At 37.6% G+C, this 15,335-nt stretch overlaps 1 protein-coding gene across 1 annotated transcript; it reads right to left on the bottom strand.

Annotated features, from left to right (window-relative positions):
* Positions 1-437: 437 nt before the first annotated feature.
* On the bottom strand, positions 438-13,371 carry LOC116880592. The gene is made up of 4 exons (XM_032879902.1): positions 13,020-13,371; positions 11,317-11,370; positions 7,216-7,359; positions 438-514 (listed from the first exon to the last, which is right to left on the bottom strand). The coding sequence occupies exons 1-4, from the start codon at positions 13,369-13,371 to the stop codon at positions 438-440; spliced, it is 627 nt and encodes a 208-aa protein (XP_032735793.1).
* Between the last annotated feature and the right edge of the window lie 1,964 nt (positions 13,372-15,335).

The following is a 15,335-nucleotide window of genomic DNA, read 5'->3' as shown; positions in this document are numbered from 1 at the left end:
TTTAGTTAGAGTTCACAAGAAATATATCTTTTCCAGCTTCTTCTTAGACCTGTCTTTATTTAAAGTATGTTCTTAAAATAACAGTGGTGTAAGATGGGGATCCAATTTTATTGTTCTGCATGTTGTGTATCTGGTTTTTCCAGCACCATTTGCTGGAAACACTATTCTTCCTCAGTTGAATATTCTTGAGTCCCTTATCGAATATTGGCTGACTGTAAGTGCAGTGATTTAATTCCAGGCTCTTGATTCTGTTCCATGGGTCTGTGTTTACTTTATGCCAGTACCATTCAATTTTGATTACTACAGTTTTGTAGTATATCTGATATCAGGAGGTGTGATGCCTCCAGCTTTGTTCTTTCTCAAGGGACTCAGAGATAATGCTAACTCCGTACTGACCCTCCTTCTTTTGGCAAATAAAACTGTTATCTCTAGAGTTGTTACAAACATTCTGACTTACCAAGAATATAGAACGCCTCCTCTCTACTATTACTGCAAGGGCTCCTGAGAAGATAAACTGGAAACAAAAATCATGTTTATTAATACCCAGCCATGTTTATATATAAACAATAAGAGAATTATGGAATGCTATAACATGAAGGATATCATCTTAATTCTTTAGTGGGACCATTGAGACAATCATTCAGAAGATAATTCGAAGGTTCTGTAGTACAGAGATGGAGAAGGCATAAAGTCTCTGTTCAGTAATGTAACACGTGCATTGGAAATGGAACTATGGGCACCTCAAGTTGACTTCATAGGGTAAAAAGAGTGTCAAATTTTACTTAGATTTTTGTCAGTAATAATTTATTGATCCTATAAGGTGAATTACAAGAAAATATATCCAGTTAACGGATTTACTAATAGACAATATTATATTTTGCTATTTTCACATAATGTGAAAAATATTTTAGCAATGGAAAATATAATTCAGAAAATATTTAAGTTTCATTTTACATATTTAAATGTAAGATCACATAATGTCTTCCGTGAGTAGCTTGTTCTGAAAATTTCCATCATTTCTAAGACTTGTTAGAAACATGACAGGGTATATTAGAAATTTATTTTTTTCATTGATGAAGCCTTATGCATGCATGGAAACTTCCCACAGATCTAAAAATTTAACTATTCAGTTAGTAGTAAAGGGAAGGAATGTTCTTGCCCCACAAAAAATGGGGCCACTAACATGTCAATACTAAGTAGCCTTTTAGTGTCTGGAGGATCTGAATTCGGATTCTTTGCACTTTGTTTTCTATGTGACTCAGTAGGAATTACCTACCCTTTCATTAGTTTTGCTTTTTTCATTGGTAAAATGGGGATTTGTATTTTTCTACCTTTCTGTCTTACTGTGTCATTGTTGTAATAGTTACATATAGAAGAATTCACGGAGTTATTTATAGCCAGCTTGGTCCTACTGCTTGCACCTGAGGCTCAGAACTGTATTTTTCAGATTTCCTTTCCTTATGTGGCCCCTGGAACTATTATAATGCTCCAAACTGGAAGCAACCTAAATGTCCAGCCATTAGATTATTTAAACATAGTAGATTAATATAATGGAATGTTAATCAGCAATAATAATGAATGAATAACCACTGTATCAATAACAAGGATGGGACTCGCAATCCCAACTGAGCAAAGAAGCCAGATACAAATAATACATACTATATGATTCTACTTATATAAAGTTTAAAAACACTTAAAAGTAATATATAATATCTAAAATCAGGTTAATGATTAGGGTAGGAGGGAGAAAGAAGGGACACGAGAGGGACTTCTGAGATCCTAGAATTTTTTCTAAAAAAATTTTTTTGACCTGGGTGTTGATACATTGATATAACAATTTTGTGGTAGCTGAGATGTACAATTAAGATTTTAGATTTTTGTGTATGTTTTATTTATATGTTAAACATTTAAAAACAGGATAACAAACAATAACACCTAACTCACAAAAATTCTAACAGCCTTAGATAATTCAGAGAATTAATATAGATGCTAATGTACCAAATCTAATTCATTGTCAGCAACTTCCTTTTGGAATATCTTACAATGAGTGACAAAACTTAAAATTTTTTCTTTCATTGAAATTTTGAGTCAATGTTTTAATAACTTCATGCAAGTATTAGTGATCTAATGTCCTCATGATTGTAGTATTATTTGAGATATTAATACAATTGATTACTGTTCTTCACTTAGAACCTGTGCATTTAGTACTTTTAAAATTGAATTAAGGCGCTCATTTTTGTTATCTGAGCTATGGTGGCCTCCTAGCTTTCTCAGATCTAATCTCTTACTACTCATAGAATGACGACAGTAAAACAATCTAACCATGGCACTATCTTCAGTCAGAATACTATTGTTCAGGGCTGTCCAATAGAAATATGATGCAAGGAAAATATGGAATTTTAAGTTTTCCAGTACACCCTAAGAAAAGTAAAGCAAAATAAACAAGAGTTGGCAAGGACATGGAGAAAAGGGAATCTTTGCGCACTGTTAGTGTGAATGTAAATTGGTACAACCACTGTGGAAAATAGTATGAGGTTTTTCTCAAAAAATAAAAAATATAAAAACCATAGAATGCAGTAATTCCATTCCTGGGTATTTACTCACAGAAAACAAAACACCAATTCAAAAAGATACAGGCACCCCTATGTTTATTGCAGCATTATTTACAATAGCCAAGATATGAAAGCAACCCGAGTATTCATTGATACATGAATAAAGAAATGATGTGTTTATGCATGTGTGCATACATACACACACACATCAAACAAACACAATGGAATATTACTCAGCCACAAAAATGGTATATTTTGCCATTCATGACAACATGGGTGGATATAGAGGGTATTATGCTAAGTGAAATAAGTCATACTGAGAAAGAAAAATAGATATAATTATACTTATATGTGCAATCTAAAAAACAAAAGAAAAAAACCCAAAAAACCAAACAGACTGTTAATACAGAGAACAAATTGGTGGTTGCCAGAGGGGAGTTGGGTGGGGGATGGGCAAAACAGATGAAGGGGATTAAAAGGAACTAACTTCCAGTTATAAAATAAATGAGCCACAAAGATAAAAAGCATAGAGAATATAGCCAATAATACTGTAATGATGTTGCATGGTGACAGATGGTGACTACAATTATGGTGAGCACTGAGTAATGTATAGAATTGTCAAATCAATATGTTGTACACATGAAACTAATATAACATTGTATGTCAATTATACTTCACTAATAAAAGAATAGAAAGATTTACAAAAGTGTAAAGAAATAGCAATAAGGTGATTGTTTCAAAGGTTTAATTTTACATAAATATATGAAGAAATAAAAGTAAAATTTAAAAAAGTAAATACAAATATGTGAAATTTATTTTAATAATTTGTTTTATATAATCCTAGAGATCTAAAATACTATCATTTCAACATAGAATCAATTCAAAATTATGCTATATTTTACATTCTTTTTATGCATATTAAGTTTTTGAACTCTGGTGTATATTTTATATTACAGCACTTCTCAGTGTGGTTTAGCCCCATTTTGAGTGCTCAGTAGCTACCTGTGACCCGTGGCTGCTGTACTAGACAGTGCAGCTCTAGCCCTGGGTCATTTTCTCTATTTTAACCCACTTCCTGGATGATCTCAACCAGTTTGATGGGTTTCAAACATCTACCTGCCAGTGACCCCCAGGCTCATACCTGGAGCTTAGCTCTTTCTTCTGAACTCTAGAGTTTATATCTAACAAGCTACTCAGGATCTCCAGTTGAGAATTAAACAGATATCTCAAACTCTACAGGTTCAAAACAAACTCATTATCTTCCCTAAAAATCAGCTCTACCCACAGTTTTCCCTTATCACTTGATGACAATCCACTCCTTCTGTTAGCTTAAACCCACACTTGAGCATTCCCCTTAACTTCTTTCTCTTATATGCCACACCAATCCATAAGGATATTAAATTAACTCTTAAAATTATGTTATTTTTAACCACTCTCACTACTACCAATCCTGTTTGAGTCTCGTCTGGATTTCTTCAGTAGCTAAAGGTCTAAAAGGTCTCCTCGCCCCCCTTCATTATCTTTTCAACACAGCAGCCAAAGTGATCCTTTTAAAACTTAAGCCAGATGATTTAACTCTGCTCTTCAAACACTATAATAAGTCTGATTTCACATACACTAAAAAGCCAAAGTCCTTACAATGGCTCTTGGAGTCTATGTTATTTGGCCTCCATTATTTTTCTGACATGATTTTTGCTACTCTTGTTCTTTCTCACTCAACTTTGGCAATCCTGGCCATACTTTTTTAAGGAGTGTTGCAGGCACATCGGTCATTGAAGACTTTGTTCTGGCTGATTCCTGTCCTAGAATGGTCTCCAGATTTGGCAAAAACTCACTTTTTCAAATATTTGTTCAAATATCATTGTGGTATTTTGAATTATTGGCCCCAATTCTTTCTTCCAGATAGTAACATATTTCCATACCCTTGCCATGGTCTCATGGTGGTTGGACTATATTTCTTTGTCCCCCAAATTATAAATTGGCCATTTTATTTGCTTTGGCTGAGATGTTAGCAGATGTGAGCCAAGTCAGGGCTGGCAATGTTCCTGTGTGATTAAGCTTGTCTTTCTGATGATTAGTAATGTTGAGCATCTTTTCATGTGTCTATTCACCATGTGTATGTCTTCTTTGGGAAAATGTTTATTCAGGTCCTCTGCCCATTTTGTAATCAAATTGCTTGTTTTTTGTTGTTGAGCCATGTATTTTTTAAATATATTTTGCATATTAACCCCTACCAGATCTATCATTTGCAAATACCTTCTCCCACTCAGTAGGTTGTCTTTTAGTTTTGTTGATGGTTTCCTTTGCTGTGAAAAACTTATCTTAATGTAGTCTGAATAACTTTTGTTTTTGTTTCCCTTGCCTTAGAATTCATATCTAGAAAAATGTTGCTATAGCCAATGTCAGAGAAATTACTGCCTGTGCTCTCCTCTATGATTGTTATGGTTTCAGGTCTCACATTTAGGTTTTTAATCCATTTTGACTTTATTTTTAAAAAGCTGTCCAGTTTCATTCTTCTACATGTAGCTATCCAGTTTTTCCAGCACCATTTATTAAAGAGACTGTCTTTTCCTCATTGTATATTCTTGCCTCCTTTGCCACAAATTAATTGATCATACAACCATGGGTTTATTTCTGGGCTCTCTATTCTGTTCCATTGATCTGTGTGTCTATTTTTGTCCCAATATCATATTGTTTTTTTTAAAAATTGCTATTTATTTTTTAAATTTCTTTTCAGTGTTCCAGAATTCATTGTTTATGTACCACACCCTGTGCTCCATGCAATACATGCCCTCCATAATACCCACCACCAGACTGTTTTGATTACTACAGCTTTGTAGTATATCTTTTTTTTTTTTTTTTAAGATTTTATTTATTTATTTGAAAGAGAGAGAGAGAAAGAGGAGAAAAGTCAGCAGGAGAAGCAGACTCCCTGCCAAGCAGGGAGCCTTATGTGGGACTCGATCCTGGGACTCCAGGATCATGACCTGAGCTGAAGGCAGTCACTTAACCAATTGAGCCAACTAGGCACCCCGCTTTGTAGTATATCTTGAAATCTGGGATTGTGATACCTACTGCTTTGTTTTTCTTTCTCAGGATTACTTTGGCTGGTCTTTTGTGGTCTCATAAAAATGTATTACTTGTTTCTAATTTTGTAAAAACTGCTGTTGGTTTTTTTTATAGGGATTGAATTAAATCTCTAGGTTACATTGAATACATAGACATTTTAACAATACTAATTCTTCCAATCCATGAGCACAGTATATCTCTCCATTTGTTTGTGTTGTCTTCAGTTTCTTTCATCAATGCTTTATAGTTTTCAGAGTATACGTCTTTTACCTCTTTGGCTGAGTTTATTCCTAGGTATTTTTTGTTTATATATATATATATATATATATATATATATATATATTTATTTTTTTTTTTTTTTTTTGGTGCAATTGTAAATGGTGTTGTTAATTTCTCTTATTGCTACTTTGTTATTAGTATATAGAAATGTTATTGATTTCTGGATAATAACTATGTATCCTGTAAGTGTACTGAATTCATTTATTACTTCAGTAGGTTTTGGTGGAGTCTTTACAATTTTCTTTGTATACTATCATATCATCTGCATATCATCATGTGACAGTTTAACTCCTTATTTCCCGATATGGATGCTCCTTATTTCTTTTTCTTGTCTTATTGCTATGGCTAGGACTTCCAGTACTATGTTGAGTAATATGCACAGGGGGTCAGTGTCCCTAACCTCCACATTATTCAAGGGTCAACTGTACTTTTGGTTGTGTGCCACTGAGTTTTGTCATGGCTTCTCCATAACAATAGATTACTAATAGTAATTTTTTCAATGAGGACTGCTTCTAACATCCCAATTTAAAAAAATAACTTGTATGCTTTTGTTACTTTCCCAGAACCTTCACTCCCCCTTACTCTACTTTTTCTGTTTTACTTCTATAGCCTTATCATCTTCCAACACACTATCCCTGCTAGAATAAAGCTCTGGGATCTGTTTTGTTTGTTATAGTCCAGGCACCAAGAACAGGACCTGACACATAATGGGTAATCAGTAAGTACTGGCTGAATGACTAAATTTAAAGTGTATTATTATTAAGATTTTTACTCAGGATTTTGTGGGGACAATGTTGCATCATCCACCATACTCTCAGACACGATAAAATTTTCTTTAGAGATTTCTCTTTAATTCTGCCAAATTCTTCTTGGACCAACAGAACAAAAAGATTTCATTTTTCTTTCCCTACTTAAATTCTATATGTCCCACATTTCCCTAGCAATTATGCTTTCTCATTTTACTTGTCCCACTGGCAAAATAAATGACCTATGGGTAGTGGAATGGTCATCAACCATTTTATATTTTCCCCAAATGCCCCCTGTGCATCTTACTATTGTACCCCTTATCCAAGGAGCATGTAAAAAGTGTCCCTTTAACAAAGACATATTCTTATTATGAAAGAATGTTACTGGTAAAAATCTAGGTTTTTTTCATTCTGATATATTCCTTTTCAACTAGATATAAGAATTCATTCATTGAAAATAGGGATTGTGAATTTTTTTCTGTTCTGACACACTGCTTGCTTCAGAAACAGTTATTAAATATGATGAATAAATTAACGAATAACAACCAGGGAGCAGATTATTCACTTACACATGCAGATGACCAATATGGGTACCCTGTTACTGCTGAGAGAGGAAGATACGATTTTGCAAATGCAGAAGGTTGTGAGAGAAACAAATATGTCCAGAGCAGTCCCACGCCATGAATATTCAGACCAGTCATTATTTCTATGGCCTGGAAGAAAAGAATGCCACTAATTACTTACTACTTTTCAGGCCCAACCTTTGAAAGGAGCAAACATCAAGAAAAAGTAAAGATGGAGAAGGCAGGTGACAACTTTTGAAGATTCTCAACACTTAATTCAAATGAGGAGGTTTTCTTATCATTTCAGAACAGTTTTAAGATGCAGCGACTATTTACATGCCCCATAAAACTGTACTAGGGGCTTATCTACTTGGTTCAAGTGGTCATATGGCATGAGCCCTCGAGCCCTGGAAGAATTGATCTCCCTCAATATTCATCAGCGGCTATGCGGCCAACAATCCACATCTACAGACACAGCTCTTGTATCAGGCTTGGTATTTCTGACCTTATCTGCCCTTCTCTCATCTTCCCAAAATTTGATTCCTTCTGTTCTACCCGCCCTGAAGTCATTTGTAACTATGGTTTATAGCAGAGTTTGCTGTGCTTTATAAAGAAGAGTCAAAGAAAGATAGTGAACCCTTGGGATTCCTGGTTTCCTATAACTCTTCCTAGGAACCATTATCAGGTGTGGAATTTGAGGAGGATCTCTGCCCACTGAAGCCAGATCAGCTGTGATAGTTTCTGAGTCAAAGGAGGAGGAAAATTAAAAGCTTACTACATAAAGTCACAACTCACTGTAAGAACTTTCAGTTGGTTTTCAGATAGATGTTTCTCAGGTGTGCCTCCTGCTGGCACAGCTGAATAAACTACATCTGCCTATATCCCTACCACCCAAACACAGGAGTTAGTCTGAAAAAAACCTGTAGCAGTTATACTGGAGTTCAGAAACTAGCATCTCTTGCCTTACTCATATTTCTATGAGGCCTGGGGACACTGACAACTTTTTTCTCACAGATTCCCTCATACAGGATAACTTTAACTTGAAGTTTGCAATAAACTTCTGTTCTGGCATGTGATTATGAGGCGAATGAAGATGTGGCTGGTTGGTGGGGATATTTCTCTCATTTAGAGAGTACTCTGCCTTCCAGGCAACATATAACTCTGTATTTAGTGGCATTTCTGACAGGTTGTGTCTGGGGAAGTAAGCAAGGGGACATTGGGGTAGATAGGTGGTGGAGCTTCATAGAATATGATGACTTTGTCTGAAATCTGAGTTTAGTGAAGGATATAGGATCTTTAAAAACTTTTATTTTTAAATAATTATAAATTCACAGGAATTTTCAGAAATAGTACAGAGAGGTCCTGTGCATGCTGAACATGGATTCTCCCAATGGTTACATCTCATATAACTTATAGTACAATATCAGAATGATGAACTAGACCTTGGTATAATGTCTAAGTCAAGCAGAAACATGTTTCCTACCATACACCTCCCCCCACCCCCAATCACTATCAATAGGCTGGAATGACACAACAAACTCTTAGTAGAAAATATAGAGGAGACAAGCTTCATGACATTGGATTTGGTAATGACTTTTGGAAAAAAATGGATGAATTAAAGTACATCAAAATTTAAAACTGTGCATCAAAGAACACAATCAGCAGAGTGAAAAAGCAACCCACGAAATGGTAGAGAAATTCGTGAATTATGTATCTGATAAGGAGTAAATATCCAGAAAATATAAAGAACTCCTATCACTCAACAACAACAGCAAAAACATACAATCCAATTAAGAAATGGACAAAGGACTTGACATTTCTCTAAAGAAGATATGCAAATGGCCAATAAGAACATGAAAAGATGCTCAACCTCCTAACCAATCATTAGGGAAATGCTAAACAAACCATAGAAAGGTACTACTTTATACCTATTAGAATGGCTATCATCAAAAAAGAATACAAGCGTTGAAGGGGATGTGAAGGACTTGGACCCTACTATAGGTAGGGATGTAAAATGCTACTACTACTATGGAAAGGTTCTTAAAGGTTAAACATAGGACAATATGACCCAGCATTTTCATACACACACACACACACACACACACACACACACACACAAACACACACACATGAAGAACTGAAAGCAGGGACTCAAAGAGATATTTTACACCTATGTTCATAGCAGCATTATTCACAATAGCCAAGTGTCTATTGACAGATGAATGGATAAACAAAGTGTAGTTATACATACAAGGGAGTATTATTCAGCCTTGAAAAAGAAGGAAATTCTGACTTAAACTACATCATGGATAAACCTGGGAGACATTAACTAATTGAAATAAGCTCATCACAAAAGAACAATTGCTACATGATTGCACGTATCTGAGGTACTAGAGCAGTCAAATTCATAGAGACCGAAAGTAGAATTGTTACTGCTAAGTGCTACAGAGAGGGAGAGGGAATAGGGGAGTTATTATTTAGCAGGTATAGAGTTTTAGTTTTGCAAGATGGGAAGAGTTCTGTGGAGGGACAGTGGTGATGGTTGCCCAACAGTGTGGATGTACTTGATGTCCCTGAACCAATACACTTAAAAATGGGTTTGATGGTAAATTTTATGTTTATGCATTTTAGTATAGTTTATAAAACATATCACTTAAATCTTTTGCTTCAGCAAGTCTTCTCTTGTACTGTGTTGGCAAGGATATGGGGGCATGGCCACCTATGGCCGCTGCTAGGTGGGAGTTTGATACCCTATTCAGACTCCACTGACACTGTGGGGGAGAGGGGCACCTTAGGGTTCCCCACTAAGCCTCTATGGATATCACCAGGGCTGGCTGAGGTAAAGTCACCACATTATTTCCTCCCCATGTGACCTCTACTGACACTGGGGTGGGGGTTGGGATAGGTGGCTCATTCCAGCTGAGAGATGGATGAAGGCCTTAGCCTCCCACTTAGCTGCCTCCTGATACCACCCTGAGGAAGGGGAGGGACCTTGTTGTAGGCAGGTGATGAGGTGATATACACACACACACACACTCTCTCTCTCTCTCTCTAGATATACATAGAGTGTATATGTATACACTCTATATATACACTCTCTCTAGATATACACTATATATAGAGTACATTTATACTCTATATATCTAGATATATCTATATCTATATCTATATCTATATATATACTCTCTCTCTCTCTCTCTCTCTATATATATATATATATATATATATATACACATTCTATATATACACTCTGATCCAAGTGTTTTGGTTACAGTTTTCTTGATCATTCAGTTTTGCATAAAGCAAAAAACCAAAAACCAACAAAAAAAATCACAAAAAAGCCAGGAAAAGGCCAGGGTTAGGAATCAAAATCTTTAGTATCATAATATTGGGAATGAGGAGAGGAAATTTTGGATTCATTGCTTGCTTTAATGTAAACTTCTAGGTCAATTCTAGCAGAGGATTGGGTAAATCTGAAATAAGTGATTTCAGATCACTTATAAATGATAAGGCACTAACAGACTTTAGTTGTTGGGAATATCCTTGGATGAAGCTTTAAACCTGATGGTTTGATTCCTAATCTGGCTCTATCACCCAGCAATATGGGTAGATAAGGCAAAGGGATATACTCTGCTACATCTGATGGGAGCTGATTGGGGAAACAGTGTCATGACTAGGGGACGAAGTCAAGAACATAGTGCCATTATGATCAGTGTCTACAAAGCTTTATGTCTGCAGCTTCTGAATATAGTTTCCACAATCTGGCCATCTCATTTGGGACCATGTTATCATTAGTTTAGCATGAGATAATTTATTGATGCCCAAAAGGGATTTTCTACCCATTTCCAAACTCAGAGGATATTTTCTGGGAGTATGATGAGGTTGTGATGGTTTGGGGTTATGTAAATGTAGTTGATAGATTAATAATCTCTGCTTTATTTAACTTTAGCGTGATATACAGCCTATCCAATCAGGCTGCAAGTGGAAAGTGCAGGTATTTACATAACTCTTAACTCTCCTCCATTTGGAAAGGTCATAATAGACATGGTTAAAGTCTTTTCATGAGTCTGTAGTCATTTACTTGCTCAAGTAGTACTTAGTTCTTACCCCCAACAATCTTGTTTCCTTTCTTATCCGCAGATGACGTCTTGGCATTTTTCACTAAAGATACAGAAGAGAAACGAAAGGATAAATGTGTTTATCTTTTGTTGGAAAATATGAGGACAAATTAATAATAATTATTTTCTTGGGTAACACACTTAAAATCAAGAGGATAATCTACTTCTAGAGCTACTAATTTTTCACTGTTTTGTAGTTCCCTGAGAGATGTTTTTCATCAAACCATCAAGATGGTTATCTTGAAAAAATTCAAATAATTATTTCTCAAATAGTTTTATTCATTTGCCATCCTTAAATTGGGCTGTAGCAAATTGTCTGGGGTGGCTGCTCTGATCCATCAATCCCTCTAGAAATTACCGATGTCCCCGCAGTTTATGGGGTCTGGGAAACTGGACTTCTGTTTGCTGTGCTTTAGTCTCTTACTCTATGCTATTTCTTTCCTAATTAAAATCTGGTACAAGGGCACCCAACTGACAGACTCCATTCACATGCCTATATCAGCTGCAAGGGAAGCTGAGAAATAAAGTGTCATATATTCTGTTTTGGAAAGTTGGCTTCACCAGGTAGGGACCCACAAAAATGTAGGAGAGGTGTTCAATAGCTAAGCCAATCAAAACTCATAGATATCTATCGTTACATTTGTGGATATCCTTTGAGATTTCTGTAGAACTCCTATCAGTCCTTCCTCGAATGCATATTTAATATCCATGAGAATTTTTCCCAATAGGGCCAAAGGTGAAGATCTAACTCAAATTGGGTCCATAATGTGCTCTCCCAGGTTATTTCAGCTGGTCTCCATGTGAGAAGATCTAAAACCTTGGGAGCTATGGTTTGTCATGCTCCACCCTAATGGACAAAATGGTAGAGAAAGGGAGTTTTGAGTGTGAGATGAACAGAAAGGACACACAAAAACATGAAGACAGGGGGGAGGAGAAGAACTTCCGGAGTTTCTGATGGCTTTCAATTTTCTCCTTCTAGTTTCTTTTGGAGAGCTGGCTGACTTCTTGCCCTTACCTTATATAAACGTATCTGTTCTTACATTACAATAGTTGTATTTTCATTTTGGTAAAACCAGTAAAAGACAGTTTCTGATTCTTGCAATACAAGTCTTTTTATTTATTTATTTTTAATGGCCCTGTCTTCTCACTTTCCTCACATGCCTTTGAGAACCTGCTCTCCAGGATCTCCAATGTCTGACGGCCCTTCTTTTTTTTTTCTTCAACCTCTTATCTACAGCCATACAAGTCTAACAACTTTCCCTTCTATTTACATAAACCGGCAAATCTTACAATCTGAGTTGCCCCTGAGGGAGACTCTTGACGCTTGACACTCAGAAAATGTAGAAAGGTACAGTGGAAAGAATCAAATTTTGTCCGTAACAAGTTACTACGTGGCCTTGTCCGTATCATTTATTCTTTCAAAGGTTTTCTCAGCCGCGAAAACAAAACAACCAAAACCCAAAAACCAAACCCAAACCAAAAGACCCCAAGCCGAAAACCCCTGTAGGACTGTGTTGGGGAGCAAACAGGAGAAATTGGCACAACACTGTGACTCAAACAAGAACCAGCTTTGGGAACGCCTGCTTTCAGAGCGGTCCGCTCCGACCCCCGGGGCTCCCTGCGGTCACGTGATCACAGGGCTGGCGGGGCTGGAGGGACGTGATCCGCCAGGTGGCGCCCTCAGTGCCCTACCTTTCGTCTCCTCCCGGAGTCCCGGCGGCGGCGCTTGCCCAGCGGGCGCCCCTCCTTGAGCGGCGCCCCTCATCCCCCCTCGCGCGGTTCCAACGCCGCGGTTGTGGTCGGGAGCGCGGCGTGGCGGCGCAGCGCGAGGAGTGGCGCGCTGGGGGCCTCCAAGGTCTGCGGAGTGCTGGCTCCCAGAACACTGGCTGGGCAGGAGTTGGGGAGCCGAGAAGGAGCCGACACGGACCAGCCTTTTCCGCCTGTGCTGGCAGGGCACTCCGGCCGCGATCCGGGCTGCTCCTGATTTCCCTGGCTGCCTGGGCAGACACCGCTCCAGCAAACAAACAAATGTCCTCCTCTCCATTTTTCTGCTAGGCTAGCATCCGCAAACATCCTTTCTACCTTTAATTTCTACACGGTATAGAGGGAAGAGGACTGGTCAGCAAACCTGGGGTTTGGGTCCTTAACTCTCCTTTTTATTAGATACGTGAATGCCTGGGCAAAATATTTCTCTTCCCTGTTCTTTAGATTGGTTCCCTGCACAATGAGATAATCTGTGTTCTGTGTACCTCCCACATTCACACTAACTTACTCTGAAAACTGCCATCGGGTTATACAAGCTTAAAATTTGCCATAATCAGGGTGAGTGCTGTTAAGTGTGTAAACCTGGCGATTCACAGACCTGTACCCCTGGGGATAAAAATATATGTTTATAAAAAATAAAATTAAAAAAAAATTGCCATAATCAGGGACGCCCGGATGGCTGAGTTGGTTAAGCGTCTGCCTTTGGCTCAGGTCATGATATGGGGGTCCTGGGATTCAAACCCGCATGGGACTCCAGGGAGTCTGCTTCTCCCTCTCCCTCTGCCTGCAGCTCCCCCTGCTTGTGAGTGCTTGCTCTCCCTCTCTCAAAATAAATAAAATCTTAAAAAAAAATTGCTGTCATTAGTTCCTGACAACTAAGATGTTCTAATCCTAACTTGAGTGCCATCTCCATGAGGCAGGTACCATGTAGGACCTTTTTTCTTGAACAAACAAATCACTGAACACTCAGCGCAAGGGCATTGTGTCTGGCACATGGTAGAAATGAATAAATGAATAGAAGGTCATCCACTCAAATTCCCTTGGTTTATACTGACTCCCAGTTTACAAGAATAAATGCTTGGCTTTGATGACTAACTAAAGGCAACATTTTCACAGGGAGCGGAAGGAACATTTGTTGAGGCTTTCGGGGTCAGTTGTTTTACATATGGTATACTTTATTGAACAAATTATTTGTTAAACACCACCGTGTGTCAGGTACTGTTTCACATATTGGGACTAGAGTAGTGAAGAGAATATGTGTATGTCCCTGAACCTCATGGAGCTTACCTTGGAGGTAGGTATAGATGGAGGAGACAAGTAAAAGTGTTTGGAGGTCAGGGAAATGAATATGACTTAGTGTAGGAGACAAAAAGCATAGCCACAAAAGGACCTGAAATGTTCTGGAATCTAAGAAAGAAAATGCAGAGTTATGGGAAAAGCCTCCTGGATGGTCCCTGAAGATGAGCACTGAGCATCGGTCATTAGATTTTGTCATATGAAGGTCCCTGTTGTCATTGACAAGAGGAGTTTTAGGGGAAAGGTGGAGGCCAGACTAACTGGAGTGGATCTGAGAGATAATAAGAGGAAATAAACGGGAATAGTCAGTACAAACAGTTCTTCGGAGTTTTGTTCTTAAGGGCAGGAAAGAAATGGAGTCATAATAGAGGCAGAAAGGGTCAAGAGATTTTTGTTTTGTTTTGTTTACACAGGAGAAATATTTACACGTTTATATGTTGGTAGGGACAATCCCGAAGAGAGGGAAAACTGAAGTCATCAGCTGAGATGAGGGGGAGGGGAAAGTCTTTTGACTGTGTCTCCCGGAATCTGCCTTCCAGTGTGCACAGACCCCTATACATTCTCCACCACTTTCTGTATCTTCTTGGCCTGAAACCTAGCGTTCCTTTGAGGGTAATACATTTTTTTTTTTTTTTAAACACTTGCTCAGTCTCTAGAACCATGAATCCTTGGGTAGGGAGAGTGAAGAAAGCATTTTCTATGAATTCTGCTGAGACTTTGAGACCTACACTGTCCACTGCAGCAACCACTAGCCACAGATAGGAATTAGACATTTCAAATGTAGTCTGAGTTGACGTGTGTTGTAAGTGTAAAGTGCACACCACATTTCGAAGACTTGATCTGCTAAAAAGAATGTCAAAAGGCTAAATATTTTTGACATATTGGGCTAATGAAATTTATTATTAAAATTAATTTCATTTTAATCTTTCTGTGTATTTTGTTTTCTGT

Source organism: Lontra canadensis, unplaced genomic scaffold (assembly GCF_010015895.1).
Source record: "Lontra canadensis isolate GAN:19392208 unplaced genomic scaffold, GSC_riverotter_1.0 scaffold66, whole genome shotgun sequence".
Lineage (NCBI taxonomy): Eukaryota > Metazoa > Chordata > Mammalia > Carnivora > Mustelidae > Lontra > Lontra canadensis.
Note: the sequence above shows the minus strand (reverse complement) of the source record. Positions and strands in the feature narration are given on the sequence as shown.

Coding starts and splice junctions, on each gene's coding strand:
- LOC116880592 (XM_032879902.1), bottom strand. CDS start 13,371: ATGGAGAGGAGGACATTTGTTTGTTTGCTGGAGCGGTGTCTGCCCAGG. Junction 7,360..11,316: donor AGGAAACAAGATTGTTGGGG/GTAAGAACTAAG, acceptor CTTTTCTTCCAG/GCCATAGAAATAATGACTGG. Junction 515..7,215: donor CATATTGGTCATCTGCATGT/GTAAGTGAATAA, acceptor TTTTGTTTCCAG/TTTATCTTCTCAGGAGCCCT.